This window comes from Acomys minous (assembly GCF_964271855.1).
Source record: "Acomys minous genome assembly, chromosome: 10".
NCBI classification, from domain to species: domain Eukaryota; kingdom Metazoa; phylum Chordata; class Mammalia; order Rodentia; family Muridae; genus Acomys; species Acomys minous.
In genome coordinates this window covers 120,524,790-120,547,397 of record NC_140491.1, presented here as the reverse complement: position 1 = coordinate 120,547,397, position 22,608 = coordinate 120,524,790, and the positions used below count along the sequence as shown (strand labels likewise).

Below are 22,608 nucleotides of genomic sequence, written 5' to 3'. Positions count from 1 at the left end.
TATATATATCTGAAAATTAAGTACAATGAATTTGACTCTTCAATATCTTACTACTTAGTCTCACTAATTTAAGAGGTTAATATATATTATTTTTAAGATTGAAATATTATGAATATCTTATTTCTGTAAGGAAAGCAAATGCTTTTTAGGGAAATTAATGTGTAGAAGGTAATATTTGCAAAGAACACCTTCTATATTTTGTAGGCTATTAGCTATTATGTCAAATAGATTATAAACATTAAATGATACACTCTTATTTGAAGATTGAAATATAAATATATATATACTATTAATGATAAAATTAATTTAAGACAAAATATTGTTCTGCATAGTAAATGTATTATGAACATATGCTTTTTAATTTTTAAAGTTTATCCAAAAAATGGACAAGAGAAATTGCACTCCTATGGATGAATTTATTTTCTTGGGAATTACCAATAACCCTGATATGAAAGTGGCCCTTTTACCACATTCCTACTAGTTTATCTCATTAATCTTCTGGCCAATCTTGGGATGATCATTTTAATTAGAATGGACTCTCAGCTCCACACACCCATGTACTTTTTCCTCAGCCACCTCTCTTTCTGTGACCTCTGCTACTCCACAGCAATTGGACCCAAGATGCTGGTGGATCTTTTAGCTGAGGAGAAGTCAATTTCCGCAGTTGGCTGTGCTCTGCAGTTCTTCACTCTCTGTGCCTTTGTAGATTCTGAGTGCCTACTTCTGGCAGTGATGGCCTTTGATAGGTACCAAGCCATCAGCAGGCCCTTGCTCTATACAGTGAACATGTCCAGCAGGCTGTGCTCTCTGCTCATGGCTGGGGTTTATCTGGTGGGAACAGCAGATGCTCTGATACATACAACCCTGGCCTTCAGCTTGTGTTTTTGTGGGTCCAATGAGATCAACCATTTCTTCTGTGATGTTCCTCCTCTCCTATTGATATCTTGCTCAGATACAGAGGCCAATGAGTTAGCAATATTCACAATATTTGGGTTTATTGAACTAAGCACCATTTCGGGACTCCTTGTCTCTTACTGTTACATCATCACCTCAGTCCTGAAGATCTGCTCTGCTGAGGGTAGGGTCAAAGCTTTCTCCACCTGTGCCTCCCACCTGACTGCAGTTGCCATTTTTCAGGGAACTCTGCTCTTTATGTATTTCCGGCCAAGTTCTTCCTACTCTCTGGATCAAGATAAAATGACCTCACTGTTTTACACCCTGGTGATTCCTATGTTGAACCCTTTGATTTACAGCCTGAGGAACAAGGATGTGAAAGAAGCTCTGGAAAAGTTGAAGAATAAAATGTGACTTTACACTATTGCCAGGTATAAGTGTACATCATTGTCCTCAGTTCATTCTGCATCACATATGAAAACCAATCCATTGTATACTAATTTAATAAAAAATATATTATGAGTTCTAGGATCTAACTTTAATTGCTTCTGTTTATACTTATCTTTTAACAAGCATCATATTATATCCTCTCTTTGTAGAAAAATTTCTAACAATTTCAGTTCTTCCCATGGTGTATGTGTCCATGCTTTCATTCAATTTCAAATTTCATATAATGTGGCTGATGTTTTTATTCATTACCCTAGTGAAAATCAGATTTTTTGAAGCTAAGTAACTTAATTGTCATTGAGTACTGTATCTATATAGACAATTATTGTTTTCACTGATAATTAGCATAGCCTTTATAGAAGTATTGAGCTTAAATCCTGTGGACTTAGCGCTAGAGCAAATTCTCTAATCAATCTTTAGTATGCCACCTTTCTTGGGGGTAGATACCTGTCTTTGGATAGAGAAAAAGATGCTTATAAGGGAGAAGAAATGGTTTATGTCATGATTCTGACAAGTAGTGGTCAGGTATGAGTAGACATACATTTGTAAGATCAACCCAGTTTGATTAACACAAGTACAATACATTGGTGCTAGAAGTATCTTCCATCATTTCCTCCCTTGGGTTCTTATTTATTCTGTTTTCTCCCTCACCCCTAAACATTAAATATTTTCACCTATTTCTTAATTGCTATATGAACTGAGAAAATATGAACATACATTTGATCATACATTGAATCACTCTAGTTATGAAAATCTCAGAATCATATGTATAAAACATGAGTTATCAAACAAGCAGCAAAACAAATCTCCATGTAATATAAAATTTGGGAATTCTCATTAAACATTCTTAAGACAATCCTACCTAAGAATGTGGCATATTCTATGTACATAAATAGACATGTTAGAGTATGAGAAAGTACATGAAATGGTTATGAAAACAAACCTAAAATATTTCTATGCCGCTCCCCAAGACCAGCTCCAGGAATGGAGAAGAGGAAGGAAGAGAGGTGGTCCATGGTAGGGAGAATTGAGCAGGTGGTGAACAGCTGGTTAAGGGAAAGCAACTGTTGCTTGAACAACTAGCTAGAGGAACCAGTTGTTGAGGAGAGATTGAGGAATGGAGGAAAAGGAAATACTCTGAGACTCAGGCATACTCAGTACAAGCTGAAGGTCTTAAAGCCCAGGAGACCTTTTCTGTGTCCATCTCTGTCTTGCTTGCTGTCTCTCTCTGTCCAACTCACTATTGTCTTGCTTGATGTTACTTGGCTGGCTGGCTGTCTGATTGCTCGTTGCTTGCTTACTAGCTTCCTGTCTTTGTCTGTCTGTCTGTCCATCTAACTATCTATCTATGTATTGCTTGTTGTTACCCATCTTTTTATCTCCAGGTTGCAGTATCAAATGATCTTTCACACAAATATTTCAGAATTGAAGACCAGGTGTTTCTCTGACTCATGATGTGGCACAGTATGTTACATCAAAGGACAATCCTGAGAAGGAATCATCATTAAAATTAAAGCCTCTTCAGACTATAATTATCAATCAACTTAATCTCTTTTGGTCATAGCTGTGATGTATTTCCTCAAATGTTGAAATAATATGAAAATGTTGTATGTGTGGTGTGTTTCTTGCCTCATCCCTGGCAGGTTTTTTTTTTTTTTTTTGGTCTTCTTTGTTTGCTTTTTTTTTTTTCTAAAGAGAAACACAGAGTATAAAGTCGGGTAAGTGGGTGGTATGGAGGATAAGGGAAGGTGCAAGAGATGAAATTTGCATCAGGAATTTATTATAAGATTTTTTTTCTTCAATAAAATGTGATCATAAAAAATGTGGCTAAAAACTACAAAGTCTTTGGGAAATGGCAAATCTATAAAGCCAGAACCTCAGAGATTGAATTATGGACATTACCACAAAGGACCCCATAACTCCATCTCTACTGTCACAATAGAGAAGTGAAAGGCAGACTGTCTATGATCAAGGATGATCAAGAACATGTGCTTTCAGTACTCTCTACCAGCCTTCACTTGTGACTGATTTGCCCCAGATTTGTAAGATTTGCCAGTACGTGGTATTTTGTCATTGCAACCCAAAAAGTGAAGAAAAACAACAGGGATGTAAGTTGTTTTCTTTTAAACTGTGTTAGAGAGTGAATAAAATGGGGTGACAGTTTATTGTTAAAAAGTTTTCTCAAAGGCTGAATTTTATTACACTTAAACAGTGATTTTAGATGTACATCAATACTATTTTAGTATGTACAATATATGAATAAAAGAAAAGGAAAATTAAATTTCATCAATGTCTCAAAGTACAATGAGCAGATTCATTACAATTATGACAAGCAGCTGAGATGAAGCTGAAAATTTGTTCCTTCGGTTTATTTAAAGGACTTTATTGCTCAAACTGAAGTTCGGGCAGCTTCCTCTTCAGTCTGAAGGTTGCACAGACTAGGGATCTCAACCCCAGAGGCTTTGCTGTATTGAATGAGACTGATTAGTTAAATGTTCAGAGCTTTGTTTTCCTCTCATACTTTCTAAATCACACCTTCTTTGGTAAATGTTAGCTGGTGATCTTAGGTGTGTAACACTGAGTTACATATATCAACCTGAACAGTCTATATTCTGGGGAATATATATATATATATAATCTTGGGATTTAACATATATTAAGAATAAAGCTGTTATGAACATAGTTTAGAAAGTGTCCTGGTTGAATGTTGGAGCATATTTTGGGTATATGCCTAGGAATGCTATAGCTGGGTCTTTAGGTAGAGTTACCCCCAAATTTCTGAGAAAGCACCAGATTGCTTTCCAAAGTAGTTGTACAAGTTTGCACTCTAACCAGAAATGGAGGAGTGTTCCCCTTTCTCCACATCCTCATCAGCACATACTCTCACTTGAGTTTGTTTCCTTAGCCGTTCTGACAGGTGTGAGTCGTTTTTATTTGTATTTCACTGATGACTAAGGACATAGAGCATTTCTTTAAACACTTCTCAGTCATTCAAGATTCTTCTGTTGATAATTCTCTTTTTAGCACTGTGCACTATCATTAATTGGGTTATTTTATTTATTGGTGTTTACTATTTTGCATTCTTCCTATAATCAGGATATTAGTCCTTTGTCAGATGCAGGATTGGTGAAAATATTTTTCCAAACTATAGACAGTGGTTCCATTCTGTTGACAGTGTCCTTGGCCTTACAGAAGATTTTGGTTTCAAGAAATCCTATTTATTAATTGTTGATTTTAGACTTCGGCAGTTAGTGTTCTGTTCAGAAGGTTTTCTCCTGTGCCAATGAATTTAAGGCTATTCCCGATGTCCTATTCTAAGAGATTTAGTGTAACTGGTGTATTTGTTGAGGTTTTTGATGCATTTGGACTTGAGTTGTGTGCAGGGTCATAAAGATGGATCAATTTGCGTTTTTGACATGTGGACATCCAGTTAGAGGATGCTGTCTTTCCCATTGTATGGTTTTAGCTCCTTTGACAAAAATCAAGTGTCCATAAGTGTGTGCATTTATTTCTGGCTCTTCTATTTGATTCCCTTGATCAGCCACTCTGTTTTTGCCAGTACCATGCACGGATTTGTTTTTATTTCTGCTCTGCGGTAGATCTTTAAGTGAGGGATCAAAAAATTATTTTATAGGATTATTCTTGTTATTATAGTTTTTTTTCCATATGAAGTTTAGAACTGTTCTTTCAATGTCTGTAAAAAATGGTGTTGGCATTTTGGTGGGGATTGCATTTATTCTGTAGGTTGCTGTTGATTAGAATGGCCAGTTGTCCTACATAGATCTACTAGTTCATATACATGGATTATCTTTTCACCTTCTCGCGTCTTCTTCAATGTCTTTCTTCAGAGATGTGAGCATTTTGTCATGCAATTCTATCACTTGCTTGGTTAGGATTCCACCAAGTTATTTTATATCACTGTGGCTATTGCAAAAGGTGTTGGTTCCCTAAATTCTTTCTCAACCCATTTGTCATTTGCATTCAGGAAGACTACAGATTTTTTTAATTTAATGTTGTGTCTAGCCACTTAGCTAAAGGTGCTTATCAGCTCTAGGAGTTCTCTGGATGAATTTTGAGGGTCATTTACGTATACTATCATATCTGGGCATAGCAATACTTTAACTTCTTCCTTTTTTGGTTCGAATGCCCTTGATCGCCTTTCTTTGTCTTAATGCTCTAGATAGAACTTCAAGTACTATACTGAAGAGATTTGGAGAGAGTGGTCACCCTTGTGTTCTCCCTGACTATAGTAGAATTGCTTTGAGTTTCTCTCTATTTAATATGTTGTTTGTTGTCTATAGGTTTGCTGAATATAGCCTTTATATTACATTTAGGTATGAGCCATGTGTCCCTGATCTATCCAAGGCATTTATCATGAAGGAGAGTGGTATTTTGTCAAAGGCTTTTTCTACATCTAATTAGATGATTATATCATCTTTTTCTTTCACCTTATTTCTATTGTGGATTACATTGATTTTTTTTTATGTGGACCCATCCCTGCATGACTGGGATAAAGCCTACATGATCATGGTGGAAGATATATTTGATATATTCTTGGATTCTGTTTGTGAGTATTTAATTAGTTATTTTTGCATCAATGTTCATGACTGAAATTTGTCTGAAATTCTCCTTTTTTCTTTAGACTTTTTATGCTTTAGGTATCAGGGTAACTGTGGCTTCGTATAATAAGTCTATTAACGTCCCTTCTGTTTCTATTGTGTAGAATAGTTTGAGGAGTATTGGTAATAGCTTTTCTTTGGATGTCTCATAGAATTTTGTGCTAAAACCATTTAGCCCTAGGCTTTTTATTTTTTTATTTTTTTATTTCTATTTTTGGCTGGGAGACTTTTGATGACTGCTTCTAATTTCATAGGGATTTATAGGGTTTCCTATAAAATTAGGAAACTTTATAAGACTGTTTAAACTATTTCCCTGGTCTTGATTTAACTTTGGTAAGTGAAATGTATCAACAGATGTATCAACAAAATTATCTATTTCTTTTGAATTTCCATTTTGTGTAATATAAGCATTTGAGGTAAGATCTAATAATTTTTTGTATGTTCAGCATCTGTTGTTCTGTCTCTCTTTTCTTTTCTGATTTTGTGAATTTGAATGTCCTCCCTTTGTCTTTCAGTTAGTTTGGCTAAGGATTTGTCTATGTTATTGTTCCTCAGGGAACCATGTCTGGGTTTCATTAATTTTTTGTATTATTCTCTTTGATTTAATTTTTTTTATTTCAGCCCTGAATTTGATTTCCAGTCATATACTCCCCTTTAGTCGGCTTGCTTATTTTCATTTTAGAGCTTTTAAGGAGCGTTGGTGAGTTGTTAGTATTGTGTCTTTGCAGTTTCTTTATGAAGGTGCTTAGTGTTATGAAATTTCCTCTTGGCATTTGCTCATTGTGTCCCATATGTTTGGGTATATTGTGCCTTTATTTTCATTGAATTCTAGAAAGTTTTTAATTTCATTCTTTATTTCATCCCTGACAGAGTGGTCGTTGAGTAGGGAGCTGCTCAGTTTCCATGAGTTTGTAGGCTTTTTGTTGTTTCTGTTATTGAGTTCCAGCTTTAATCCTTGAGCTCTGATAAGTTGAAAGGAGTATTTTAATACTCTTGTATCTGTTGGGTGTTGCTTTGTGACAAAGCATACGGTCAGTTTTGGAGAAGGTTCTGTGAGGTGCTGAGAAGATATTTGGGTGAAATATTCTATAGATATCTGTTAGCTCTATTGATTCATGATGTCAATTGGTTTCATTACTTCTATATTTAGTTTCTGTCTTTATGATCTACCCATTTGGGGAGAGTGGGGTTTTGAAGTCTCCTACTATTAATGTGTGAGTTTCAATGTGTGAGTTGAGTTTTAGTAATGTTTCTTTTATGAATATGTGTGCCCTTGTGTTTGTGGCATAAATGTTCATAATTCAGACATTGTTTTGTTGTATTATTCGTTTGCTGAGTATGAAGTGTTTTCCCCCATCTCTTTTTGTTGTGGTTATTTCACCAGTAAGGCTTAATAATATTTGTTATTAGGCCTATAATTATTATTACAGCAGTATTTTCTAACCTGCTAGCCATCATTCAAGACACAGACACCTGTTATATTTTAAAATAGCATTAGTTAACCTTGGGCAGGGTAGATATTAATCCCCTAAACTACTTCCCTTAGTGGGGCAGGTATGGAATATCTGTCCCAATCCTATACCATCTGGTTCTAATAATTTCTGTCAAGCCACCTCCCATCCACAACCCCATATATTTGTTAATGTTCTTCATCTGGGCCAATTCCTCCATTATTGCTGGCGATGAGCTTCTCCTCCACCTAACCCATGGCAGCCTTCCTTCTCCCTCTACTCTCCTCCAGTCTCTTCCAATCCCAAGATTCTCTCTTTCTCTACAAGTCGGGAACCTTTGCCATGCCTATCCCATTTGCCCTGACCAGGTGTGATGGCTTTTTATTGATCAGATAGGTTATGTTCTTAGGCAAGGTACAGGTGGGATAGAGAAAGCAAGTAGTAATTTGCTTCAACATACAACAGATCAACCTCCAACAACTCCCTTTTTCTGTCTAAATAAAAATGCCATTTCTTTTGTACAGTAAGAACAATTATGAAAAATTATAAAAACCTAGAGGTGGGATTTACATACATAATGTCTAATCAAAGGATATTTGGCAACTTTTAATAAAATACTATCTATTCTATTTTGATGAGTCTAAAGTTTTGAACCAAAATAAATATCTCTTAAAATGTATATCTATCAACTTAAAATATTTATCTGGACCTTCTTAACTCCTTAACAACTAAGTTTATTTTTAAACTTAAAACTGACTATCTGGCCTTCAACCCCATCAATCCTTGAGAAGGAATAAATTTAATTATCTGTATAAACAGATACCTGTATAAGCATCCTCAAAAAAAAAAAATGACAGATACAGTTTGCTGCCTGAACAGTCACTCAAAATTCTCTATAATGTTGAAGCATCATCTTTAGCCTTCTAGCCCAGTATGTCTGGCAGACATATTTGTGAAACAGGAACTACTGAGTACTTGCTTACCCTATCTTGGCAGAGTTTGGCCATCAACTCTGCCTGCTTCCAAGCTTATCCATTTTAGGCAGAATTTTGTCTGTGGCAGATAAAAGGACATTTTTTCCCAGTGTCTTGCTTACCACATTTGAAGCCATCTCCATAGGGAGGTTCTTCAGTGCTCATCATCTTCTTTGAAGTAGGCTGGGTGTTGCCAGGTGTTATCGTGTCTTATTGTCAAAGAATCCTAAAAATAATAAAAAACAAAAACATTTTAAATGCCATATTCTGTAGGTCTCTGAGGTTTTTGAAGACCCTATCTAACTATTTTATCTTATCTATCTATAGAATCAAATGTGTTAATCCTAGGATGTATATTCCTCTGATGAAATTATACTAGTATTTGACATGATCATGCATTGGTCAACTAACAATTGACTTTTATTACTTAATTATCCTAAACAGCCTGTAATAGCACTATCAGAGCATTGGAAGTAAACCATGTATTAATTGAATTTTATGTATACAATACCTCATATTAGAGTAGAAATATAATGTGAAAAGAATAATATTAAATTTCAGTTCTATATCTGTGTATCAAAATTAAACATATTTTGCATCAATATACAAAATTTTATATCAATGAATTAAAACTACCCTATTTGTGAGTAACATTTAGGGCCTTAAGATGAGGAGTAGATTCAATAATCTACTTTTTGTTCTATCATACCTATATTTTTCTATATTCCCCTTTCTTTTCAACCCCTATCTCTATACCTAAGAAAGAAAGATAAAGAAAAAGAAAGAAGTGTGAGTCTAACCTTGTTTCATCTCTGAATAAGACCAATAATAATTTATAACAAACTCACAATGACAATAAACATCTTTAGCCCAAGAAGGTAACCAAACACCTACCCAACACCCCATCAGGGAAATGGGGCATATTTCTATTAAGGTTTTTTCCATCTGATTTAGGGCAAATAATACCTATGTAGGGGCCTAAATAACATTAAGAAAAAATGGTTAAACAAGCTAAGAATAGTATTTGTGGTATAGTCTCTAAATGTTGAGAAATTTGAGGCTTATGGAAGTCCTGTGTGGGACAGTCTGAAATACTGGACCAACTGGGATCAGGACCCTTCTTTGAAGCTGTCCTTTTCTGAGGAGAAGCGTCAACCAGAGCACTTGAGCCTCTAACATGAAAGATACAGGATGTCAGTTTCTCAGCATGCTGGAGGAATGAATCCTCTTAGGTCTGATCCAGTGTCAGTGTCCAGTCCTTTTTTTCTGAAAACAAAAATTTCTCACAAGCATTATACAGTCCTAAAACTATGAATATATTAGGTGTTCTGGATGCACAGAACAATTAAGTTTGGTTCTCTGCTCTTCATAGGAGCAGAAAAAGACTTCTGTAAATCTTCATTCATGCTATATAAAGGATGACATCTAATAATAATTCATGGGCATTCTGTAACCAACAAGAAGCTTTGTCTATGTATAGACATTCATGTCTCATTCCCTTTTGGTGGGATTAACAATGTAAGTTAACTGCTCATTCTGCAGTTTGAATTCATGTAAACATAGACTGATTTAAGTTAGTAGTCTTTATTTTGTCCAGGTATGTTTCATTTTGACCTCTTTCAGAGAGGAAATATACCACCACCACTAACAATGAACATACATTAATTATCATATGGGGATTAAAACAAGATTGTATAGTTCTAAATGTCCTTCTCTGGTGCCTGAGGTATAGGCCAGGCTGCTATCTATTTACCAAGAGAACGTATCTCATCGTAGAGACAAGCTGGTTGCCTTGAGCAAATGAAAAGGCATTAAGTTTTAAATAAACTTTATATAAACTCCCACTTTATTTTAGAGTTTATGCATACCCTAGACATCTTCTACCTGGCTTTTTATTTTTGTTGTGAGTGTTTTTATCTCACCCTTTCTCTCCATAGGGGATGGATGCTTCCACCTATTACACATTTATGGATTTGATTCTACTTTTCTGTGGATTCTAGGATCTTAGGCCACAAAATATACACAGTTAGTATCTTTACCTGTTAAGTCAAGTTCCAAACACCTCTGGTCATTTTTAGTTATTATTTGTATATTCCTGTATGTTTGTGTGTAGTTATGTGTGCTTGGTTGTCATCATAAACAAAGGCCAGAAATATCAACATCTGTACAACCTCACATTGGTGGAGGTACTTGAACTCAGATCTCTAGAAGAGAGTTTATGTTCTTAGCTAATAGATTGATTCTCCACAACACCACCATCTTCTCATGCTCTGCCATTGCCTTTTTGGTGGTAGTCATTCAAACAGGCAAAAAGTAACACCACAATATATTTTAATGTTTGTCTTTAATGACTAAAGTGTTGATCAGTTTTTACGCATTTATTAGCCATCTTGATGTCTTTGAAAAATATCTATTCATGAGTTCATCACAATTTTATTAGATTATTTGTTTTCTTAGTATTGAGTTGCTGTGTTATAAATATCTTTATGGTGGAGTTTCACAGTTTTGTAGCTGTAAAGTTAAAACTGTTTGACATGTGCATTGCTTCATCTACCCTCAATGAGAGTCACGTTGAAAGTAAATGTCTCCTTTATCTCAAATATAGATGTGAACAGGAAAGCAATGCCTCCTGGAGGCAGTCATGCATGATAAATTTATATCCAAAGATATGTTGTAAAAATTCTGCTGTCTTAAGAGGAAGGACTGACTTGACTCTTTTCCCAGAGAATGTTAGTTCAGTACCATTCCCATTAACCCTCTTAGATTATTGAATAATCAATTTGAATGATCAAAATGGTAACTTAAATCCTGATGCCTCCATTTGTTTCCTTGTTTGTAATTGCATTTTAGTCATATTCATTTCTTTTTCCTAGTTTAAATGTTAAAATAATTTATTAGGATGTTTGGATTATTATTTATATGCAAGTATCCCATTTGACAAGTAATTGTCTTACTCACATATTCCTTGAAAAATTCTGGATGTCCTTTAGGGAATTTGAAAGTGTTTATAAACTGTTTCACAGAGGCAGTATGAACAAATCAAATGTGTATCATTTGCTCTGCTTCAAAATAACATAAATTGTTCACTGACGGTCCCATAAGGCAACAAACGTTAGATGGAATTGTACATTTAGTACTCGCATTCTATTGTTCTTATATTAATAGGTGTATTCAAGGAGCACCAACACAGGTGCCTCAGGACAACTAGAAATATGGTCTAACAAAAAATCATAACTTAAAGTATAATGATTTTTGTATGTACATGTAAGTGTGCATCTATATGCATGCATATGTGTGGTGTACAAAAGTGTGCATATGTAACTGCATTTCTATACTTTCACAGACCAGAGGAGAATTTCAAGTATACTTCTGTATAGATTTCCACAATATTTTAAAGATAATATTCTTTATTTAATGGAAACTAAACTGATGCCAAACAAAATCCAGCAATGCTCCTACTTATATTCCTACTGTACTGACAATATAAGCACATAGATGGTCATGGCAATAATTTAACATAAATAACGGGTATTAAAACTCAGGTTATATGATAGCACAGTACGATTTTAACAATACTACCAACTACCCACTAAAACTTTGATTTTTTTTATGTGCTTGATTATACGATTCTGTAGTATTAACTTGGTAGAAAACAGTATCTGTTTAGATGTCAAAAAGTTGGACAAAACCGAAAGAAGTTAAATGCAATAAATATATTATAAATACCTTTATGCATTGATACAAATGACTTGGGAAGACAAATGCAGCTTTTACACAGCCAAAGTGTTATGACTGAATTCTATACAGACTAATAGTAGATGGAAATATTTCTTTTGTATTTTTTATGCTGTGACATACATAGAAGTTGCCAGATATCTATTTTATTAAATCATTTAGAAATTTACTCAATACACATAGACATTAAAATAGTCCTGTTAAATTTACAGAATGGTGAATGTAATAATTTCCACAAATATTGTGATATTTATTGGTTACTTGTTAAGATAAATAATCTGTGAATTTATATCACATTTCAAAAGTTTGGATCATATTCAAAGATTTCAATAGAATCTGATTCATATTCATATTATTTATTTTAAACTAGCCTGTTCTTTCATTATATTTCAGTAAATGAAGATAGATTAATATGTGCAAATAATTTCAAAACAGAATATAATTCAAGCTATTATTAAATATAACAAAGGCATTTTAGTAACATAAAGTGATTATATTTCAAAGAAATGAATAAGAGTTGACCTAGTTCGTCAGTAATTTTGTAAGAAACAATCCAATCCGTTTTTAAAAGTTCCAAGCACTATTTTATAAGCAAAAATTTTCTCACTGCGGCAATCACGTCCTTGTTCCTGAGGCTGTATATCATGGGGTTGAACATGGGAGTCACAATGGTGTAGAACAGAGAGAGCAGCTTGTCAGTTCCAGGAGAATAGGTGGACTTTGGTCGCAAGTAGGTAACAGTAGCTGTTCCAAAAAACAGGAACACCACAAGCAAATGAGATGAACATGTAGAGAAGGCTTTTGCCCTTCCTGTGGCTGTTGGCAACTTCAGAATGGTGGCAATGATTTTCGTATAAGAGGCAAGTATCAAGATAAAAGGTAAAGCAACAAATAGCATAGCCACTAAGTAGACAGAGAGCTCATGCACTGAAGTGTCCCCACAGGCCAGCTTGAGAATGGGAGGTAAGTCACAGAAGAAGTGTTCTATTCTATTAGAAATGCAGAAATGCAGAGAGAATATCTGACAGGTTTGTCCTATCTGGACGGGGATGCCACCAAGCCAGGACCCAGCTGCCAGCTGAGTGCACCTTGCTGGGTTCATGATCACAGGATAGTGCAGAGGATGGCAGATGGCCACATAGCGGTCATAGGACATCACGGCCAGGAGGAAACACTCAGTGGCTCCCAGCACAAGGAAAAAACACATTTGTGTGGCACAGCTCAGCACAGAAATTCTTCTGTCTTGAGTAGCAATGTTGAACAGAATCCTGGGGAGAGTGACAGATACATAACAGATTTCCAGAGAAGAAAAATTTGCCAGGAAAAAATACATGGGCTTCTGTAGTGCAGGATCAATTCTAGTTATCACGATTATGAAGGTATTTCCAATCAAGATAATCAAATAAACTATGAAGAACATTCCAAACAGAAACCCTTGGAGGTTAGGAAGGTCTGAAAATCCCAGGAGGAGAAACTGTGACACAGTGGAAGCATTGTCCTCTGCCATGATTTCTACGTAGTTCATCTGTAGGGATGAGTGAGGCATGAATGAAAAGTATTTCCTTGTCCTTGGATTCTTTTCATCATTTATAAAGTAATAGTAACACACTTTCATATTTACAGTGCCCATGAAGAAAAATTATATGTCTTGTATATGGTCCAAATGTGTAAAGAAATAAAGGTTATATTTTGGTAAAATGCATACAAAAAAGTCTTGTATTTTTTCTAATACATTGTGTTTTTTGTGTATTTTGTGGGCTTTGATGGTAAGCCATGCCATAATAATTTTCTTCCCTTAAGGCAAATAAGCAATCTCTGTTTATACTTTTAAAAATAATCTGTTCTTCATATTGAATAGTTGTTCTCATGTTAGGATTCTATGGTAATTAATTAAAAATTCAATTTATTACATGACTAAATATTCTTAAATATATTTAAAGTAATTTTCAGATAGGAAATTTTAATAGGTAGAAGCTGTTCCTAATTTTTATTCTGTGGGTCATTTCACTATGAAATTAGTGAGTACTAAGCTGCCAAATTGTATAGGATGCTATTCATTATTATTGTTAGTTTTCAGTTCAGTGTAAGTTTTTTAATTTGAAAGCTATAAATTTTCATTACATTTTCATGTTCATATAATATTTATATAGAAACTCAAGATGGTATAAATGGTGGCAGTTTGTCCTTTTTACTGAGGTCAGTCAAGGTACATGTCCACTGTTGGACAGCAGCATTATCACATCACATCCTGTGCATTTCTAAACATTCCCATCATCTCAGTTGATTGAATTGCATCCATTTGCATGGTTACAAATATTACATTTGTATGTTTCATTTCATCTTCATTATTTTCTATTTATCTCTAAGTATTTAACTAGACCTATACATTTATAATTACTAAATTTTATTTTTACACAATTTAAGTATGAATTGCTTGAAAATGGATAGTCCTTAAATTTTTTTTTCCTAAAAAGCTACCAATGCAATCTCTACTTCAACTTGAAAAGTAGTATTTTACTGTGCAAAATATTTCCCTTGTCTTCCCAAATTTCTATCTCTCTACACTCCACTCACATAAATTTATTTAACTTCATTTGCAAGCATATACATATCTCTACATAATGTTTGTGGCTCTGTTGGGATTATAAGAATTATAATTTTTAACTTTTACTGATACTTTTCATAATGTCATTCTTTTCAATATTTATTGACCAATTGTCACATTATTATTTACCTAAAGATAAAGGGACAAACTGGTCACAAAGAAGAAGCTGAAGTTCATCCATGATTTATCAGATGTCCATGGCTGTGTTCAAGAATTTACATTCAAAACATTGCCGCCAAATGAAAAATGAGTAATAATCTTTTCCAAACTTGCACTTTTGGAGAATTTTATGATGGTCAAATGTCTATTTTCAGTTTTTCATATTAAATATTCACAAATGTATAAAACATACTCAGTAAAATAAAAATATAAGATACTTTCAGGAAAATGTAGACACCCCAATAATAATTTAATATTATATTGTAAAAATACTGCAATCAAATATATAGAGTAAATAAAAACTGCCAGATGAAATCTTTATTTATAAACTAGGGCTCCAGGCTCCATGGGGGAAAAACTAAGCAACAAGTTTATTTCCTTTTTAAAAAATAAATTGTGTAATATTTATACTTTTTCCACATAGTTATATCTAGCACTTATTATAAAGACAGTGACCGAAAAAGAAAAAAAAAAAGAATTAAAAATTCATCTCACAGTTGATTCATAAGCATTATGCATGCTGTATTTTGGTGGATAAATTTTCTTTTCAAAATCTGTCATCTCAGAAGATTTAAAGCATATAAATAAAAAACTTGATGTAATAAATTTCTAAATCAAGACTTAATTATGCTTCCAAATTACTAAAGAGAAAGCAGCATTAACCAGAGTTTTATTCCTGTATATGTGTAAAACATATTTTTATTTATTTTTGTTCTGTTTTATTGTTTTGGTCAGGGGCATCTAAAATTTTGATTGTTGTGAAACAGTTTTATTCACATTCCTGGAACTGACCATTTAAAATTATATATAAATATGGAAAACTCTTGGAACCATATTGATCAATTCAGATTGTACTTCCCTAGTTTTTTTCTTTTTTCCTTTCCTTTCCTTTCCTTTTTTCTTTTTTTAGTGTGTGTGTGTGTGTGTGTGTGTGTGTGTGTGTGTGTGTGACTGCAGTTGTAGGCCAGGCCTGACACACACTAGGCACACAATCTGTTACCAAACGATTTCTTGCACCCTGTGACTAAAGACTTGCTGCCTCTACAATGTTTGCCCTTATGGCTATTGTTTATGGTTGTTGAAAACTATTAGAAAACACTAACAAAGAAAACCACTAACATTTTTTTGTAATGTAGAAACTTTTGTTTTATTCAAGTACCTTGTGCTTATTTATATGTCATCTTCTGTGAAAGAATAATTGCCTTTTCTACAGTTACTCTAATCTTAACTAATGCATTTAACATGGAAGAGTGTGCAGGGCTTATAATTCTCTGACCAAATTTATAAAATGAGGAGACAAAGGTTGAAAACTCATGTATGGTTACATGAGCTTAAAATTTTTTTTGTCTTGGCCAAAATCACCCATGACACATATAAATATGCTAATAATCTTATAATATTTTCATTTCCACTTACAACATTTAATCCTTAGCAACTGGGAACATCTTTAAATGTAGGAGGTGGCAGATATGTTTTAATGACACTCATTCTTAAATTTTATGATGTAGATTTATTTTATGAGCTATGATTCCAACATATTCCTATAAAGTAGATAAATAGGTGAGTAAGTGAAATGAAGGTTTGATAAAAGTGAATACCTTTTAAATGAATAAAATATGTTGACATGTTGATCCAAGTTAACACATAAGAAGCTGTCAATATTGATATTTTTCTTTAATATATTGTCTTTTTATATACAGACATATTGATAATTTTGTTATTCTCTGCTATATATCATAAAATATCAGAAGAGTTAAAAATAAAATATTTGAAATAAAAATCATTAGTTACAAAACTCTTTTCGATTGCTCTGCTCATTTCCCTCTTACATTGATACTTTAAAAGGAGAGACAAGTTCTCTCTTTATATATTTAGTATAAGTCAAATATAGTTCAGGATGAATTTAAGTATAAGTCTTACCTTTATTGATTTGTAAGAGAAAATAATAATGAAGTTTAGGTTTTAAGGCTTAACTGCTTCTCTTATCTGTAACATGTAAAACACTTTCAAGCATTTAATCTACTGTCAAACACAAAGTGCTGTTTAAATAGGAAATGTTCTCTACTCTGGGGATAAGTTCCTTCCCCTGCTATGTTCTAACTCAAGGCAAGTCTTGTTCCTTACATGCAAGCTGTTAAGCATAAGGATATTTATTACAAGAGAAAAATACAGTGAAACTGAAGTAAACTACTCCTCTTGCAGATGATGCTTTTTTTAGTTTTGTGAATATTAAGTAAAATCTATGTAATTCCTAATTGTTTCATGGTCCTTTTTGCTGTATGTAGTTTATTGTATATATGTGTAATAATATAAATGTATATGTAAAAGTAAAAAATAAACAAAAAAGATAAATGAACATTGAAAGAAACATCGGAAATTGGCAACAATGTGTGTGTGTATGTGTGTGTGTGTGTGTGTGTGTGTGTGTGTGTGTGAGAGAGAGAGAGAGAGAGAGAGAGAGAGAGAGAGAGAGAGAGAGAGGGAGGGAGGGAAGGAGGAGGGGAGAGGGGGAGCTGCTTGTGTGGGCATGTGTGTTCGTCTATGTTGTGCTGTTTTTTTAATTATTTATTTATTATGTATACAGTACACATCAGATCACATCACAGATTGTTATGAGCCACCATGTGATTGCTGAGAATTAAACTCAGGACCTCTGGAATAGCAGTCAGTGCTCTTAACTGGTGAGCCATCTCTCCAGCCCCAATATGTTGTGTTTTTTTATTTGTTCATTTTAGCCTCATTTCTGAACCATGACCTCAATGAAATAAAGGAAGAATAAGAAGAAAATTTATACTGATATAGACAAAATACATGTTGATGATCTTATACTTCTTCATATTTTCATTGTTAGGCATGTAAAATTCACATGTGATGTGTCTGCTTTTATAAAAATAAATACATACTTTCATTTAAAGTTGTGTCTTAATCACTACTTCAAACAATTTTCTATCTCCATGGAAAAATATTCTAAGTAAACAACTCATCAATATTCATTGTAAAATGAATGTTTTCATTTTTTAGTTCTTATCTCATATATTTAAAAATGTATTTATTTATTCATTTACTTTACTCTCTGAACACAGTTTCCTCTTTGTCTTTTCCCAGTTTTTTTCCCTCTCCATTCCCTCCACCCACTTCTCCTCTCTTTCCCTTCAGAAAAGCAGAGGGCTCCCATGGATATCAATCAGCCTCGTCATAAAGATAGGAAGATCTTCTCCTATTGAGTCTGCTAGAGGCAGCCCAGTAAGAAGTAAAATGTCCTGTGTCAGGCAGCAAAGTCAGACAAAGCCTCTGGTCCTGCTGTTTGTAATCAAACATGAAATTCAAGCTACACAACTGATACATGTATGCAAGGAACTTAGATCATTACTATGCACACTTCCTGGATGGTGGTTCAGTCTGTGATCTACTAAGGGCCCAGTCTTTGATCCTAAAGATATTCTTGTGTTGTCTTTGACGCCTCTGGCTACTACAATCCTTCCTCCTCTCTTAAACATGAAACCCTGAGATGAACCAAAGGTTTGGCCCGGGGTATCTGAATCTGTTTCTGACAGTTGCTGGGTTGAAGCCTCACTGATACTGGTTATAACAGGTGCCTGTCCACAAGTATATTACAGTCTCCTTAACAATGTCAAGAGCAGGCTTCCTCTCATGCCATCAGCATCAAACTGGACCAGTCATTGTTGGAGAATTCCCTCATTTTCTGCTCCATCTTTACCCCTATATGCCTTGTATGAAGAAAAAAAATGTTGGTCAAATGTATTGTGTCATCGCCAACAGAATACAAGAGAGAGAGGAGGAAATCTCAAGTGTAGAAGATACAACTGAAGAAATCAATAAACCAGTCAAAGAAAATGTTACATCTAAAATGTTCCTGACACTAAACATCCAAGAAAATAAGGGACACTATGGAAAGATGAAAACTAAGGATAATAGGAATAGAGCAGATGATTTCCAGCTCCAATGACCAGAAAATATTTTCAACAAAATCATAGAAGAAAATTTCCCCAAGCTAAAGAAAGAGATGCCTATAAACATACAAAAAGTGTACAGCAGACTAAATAGATTAGACCAGATTATAAAATCCTTCCAGTCAAACACTAAATGTATAGAAAATAGGAAGAGCAGAAAAAGGAAAAAAACACATTTGTGTGGCACAGCTCAGCACAGAAACGCTTCTGTCTTGAGTAGCAATGTTGAACAGAATCCTGGGGAGAGTGACTGATATGTAACAGATTTCCAGAGGAGAAAAATTGGCCAGAAAATAGTACATTGGCTTCTGTAGTGCAGGATCAATTCTAGTTATCACAATTATGAAGGTATTTCCAATCAAGATAATCAAGTAAACTATGAAGAACATTCCAAACAGAACCCCTTGGAGGTTAGGGTGGTCTGAAAATCCCAGAAGGAGAAACTGTGACACAGTGGAAGCATTGTCCTCTGCCATTATTTCTGCATATTTCATCTGTAGGGATGATTCAAATAAAAGTGAAGAGCATTTCCTTGTCTGTAAATTATTTTTATCATTTATAAAGTAGTGGTAAGACATTTTCAAGTTTTTCAGTGCCCTTGAAATAAAAGTACAGCTCTTGTACATGCTCTACATTTTTTAAAGTAAAGATTTTTTTCCTAAACAACATACAAAAATATTTTGTATTTTGTGGGTTGATGGTATACAATGCCATTGTAATTTTTTTCTCTCAAGCCAAATAGATAATGTCTGCTCATATTTATTTTAATAATTAATCAGTTCATATTGTATGTTTCTCCTTACATGGGTATTTTAGGATCTTTAATTCAAGATTACATTTAACACATGACCAAAATAATAATAGAATATTTTAATATGTAAAAGTGAATTATAAATATTATTCTTATTATGTGTCATTTTCCTATGAAATTAATGAATAACAGGTTGCCACATTAAATTGAATTCTACTCACTATTATTCTGAGTTTTCAGTTCAGTGTAACTTTTTGGAAATTGGAAGTCATAAATTTATTCACATTTTCATGTCCACATATTTAGATAGAAACTTAAGATAGAACACTGTCGGATTATCCTTTTTATCTAGGAACTCGGAAGTTTGTTGTGGTTTTATCAGCCCCTATAATAATTAAGCTTTTCTAAATAGATCTTACATTTTTTTTTATAGTGCATACTGTGGTGATGAGCCTCACCACAGCTCATGGTAAACATTTCCTAAATATTTCTATCAGCCTAGTCAACTTTTTCCTGTACATTCATGAGGGAACAGACCTGATTACATTGGTGTGTTCCTTTTTTATTTTTATTATTCTATGTTTATGTCTAGATTTATAACTATTAAATTTTCTTTATTTTTACAAAATTCCGCTATGAATTGTTTCAGAATGAATCTTGAAAGAATTTCTACACAATTTGTGTGGGTCTACAGTCACTATTGGCTGTGTAATAATTATAACATTAAACTGTTACTGAAATTTTTTATGACATTATTTTCCATATTTATTGACCAACTGCCACATTGTTATTTATGTAAAGACAAAAGAACAAGCTGGCAGCAAAGAGGATTCTGCCATCCAATCATGATTTAAGAAATGTGCTTGATGGGGTTCATTAGTTAACCTTCCACACTGATGCCACATAGAAATAACTAGTAATCTTTCCTAAACTTGCACTTTGAGAGAATTTGATGAAGATCAAATGTTAAAAATTATTACTCTTGTATTTGAATTTTATGTTAATATTAAAATACCTTGCAAAATATGTACTACTTAAATAAAAATGTAAAATACTTTCAGGAAAAATATAGACTCATCAATGATAATTTAATATTATATTTTTAATGTACCTTAATTAAATATATAAAATTAATAAAAATTCCCAAATATAACCTAATGTTACTAAACTGTGGATCCAGTGAGTAAACTATACTACATAGTTGTAGTTGTACACTACAAAGTAAACTATATACTTTTTTTTTTTACAATGTGACAAATACCTTTATACAATGATATAACACTATACAAAAGAGTATCTTTCAATAGTTTCCTCTGTTCCTTTTCTGAACTTACATTTGTCATATGATCAACTCATATTTTTCACTTATTTAAATTAATAACTCCTGCCTTCCTGTTTTGTCTTACATTGAACGTTTTTCATGTTCCATTTTCCCTCAGGAAAAGAAAAACTATATACTTTCTTAAAAAGTAAATTATGAGAACAAAAGAATTGGACACTGATGCTCGATCAGATCTGAGAGGATTCATTCCTCTCAGCATGCTGGATGCTGACATCCTGCATCCTCCATGTTCCAGCCCCAAGCACCTCAGTTTTTGTTACCCATCAGAACAGAACATCTTCCAGGACAGTGTTGTAGAATACTTCTGATCCCAATTGTTCCAGCATTTCAGACTGTCCGACACAGGACATCTATTAAGCCTGGACTTTTTCAAAATTTAGAAACTGAACCACAAATGCTATCCCTGGCTTGCTTAACTATTTTTCCTCAATTATTTTGGGGCCCTTCAAAAGTATTACTCACGCTAAATCATCCTGAAGAAACCTTAAGAGAACGATGTCCCATTTCCTATAATAGGGGTCGGGTAAGTTTCTGTTTGCTCTCTTGGTCTTCAGGTGCTTATTTCCATTGGAAGTTGGAAATAAGTTATAATTGGTGTTATGCAGGAAAAAAAACTAGGTTGGACTCAAGGATGTCTCTCTTTTCCTTTATTTTTCTTTTGTATGTAAGGAGATAGGATTGGAAAAAAAGAAAGGGGGATATAGAAATATAAAGGGAAGATAGAACAAAAGGTAGCTTATTGAATCTACTCCTCAACTCAAAGCCTTAATTGTTACTCATAATGAGTGTTATTTCTAAGTCATTGGTATGGAATTTTGTATATTGATGCAAATCATGGTCATGTCAAATATTAGTCAGATTTTATCACAAGAATATATATCCTAGGTCTAACAGATACATATGATTTTATAGAAATATAAGATAAAATAGTTAAAGCGGGTTCTCAAAAGCCTCAGAGATCCACAGAATATGGCATTTAAAGATGTTTTTAATTATTCTAAAGTTCCTTGATGGCAAGACAGTTATCTCCTGGCAACACCCATCCTACCTTAAAAAAGATGAGGAACATTAAAGAACCTCCTTATAGAGTTGGCTTCAAATGTGGCAGACTAGCCACTGGGTAAAATGTCCTCTTTTCTGCCACAGAAAGAATTCTGCTTAGATTCAGGTAGAGTCAACTGCCGAACTCTGTTAAGACAGGGTAGACAAGTCCTCAACAGTTCCTGTCTCATGAATAAGTCTGGCAGAGATACTGGACTAGAAGTCCAAAGATGACCCTCCATTGTTATAGAGAGTGTTGGGTGACTGTTTAGGCAGTAAACTGTGTCAGTCATTTTTTTTTTTTTTCATTTTGGAAGCTGCTAACCTGCACTACCAGTTCAATCAGGCCTTTAAGATTTATTTCTTTTCAAGTCTCTGAAGGAGATTGGAGACCAGATAGTTTAGTTTCACAGTCAAGTTTAGTTGACTAGGGGATAAGATCTTTTTAGACAAGATTAAAGTTGTAAGTCAATAGAGATGAGGTATGATAGATATTGAATTTCAAACAGAAATTTAGACCCAACAGGATAGGGAAGATGTTTACTTCAAGTTTGACAGATACAAATAGCCAAATCACTATGAATGTAACATTTACATAACTCATATTTGTCGCATGGTT

At 33.8% G+C, this 22,608-nt stretch overlaps 2 protein-coding genes across 2 annotated transcripts; one reads left to right on the top strand and one right to left on the bottom strand.

Annotated features, from left to right (window-relative positions):
* Window positions 1-382: 382 nt before the first annotated feature.
* Window positions 383-1,308, top strand: LOC311606862 (olfactory receptor 5W2-like; the record flags this gene model as incomplete). Its single annotated transcript, XM_084798267.1, is given in 2 exon segments — window positions 383-458; window positions 461-1,308. Coding segments are annotated over 2 exon segments (924 nt in total).
* An 11,392-nt stretch (window positions 1,309-12,700) lies between these two features.
* On the bottom strand, window positions 12,701-13,645 carry LOC311606805 (olfactory receptor 10AG1-like; the record flags this gene model as incomplete). The annotated part of the gene is made up of 1 exon (XM_084798216.1): window positions 12,701-13,645. One exon carries the CDS (start codon window positions 13,643-13,645, stop codon window positions 12,701-12,703), a length of 945 nt encoding a protein of 314 aa, XP_084654342.1.
* Window positions 13,646-22,608: the final 8,963 nt, after the last annotated feature.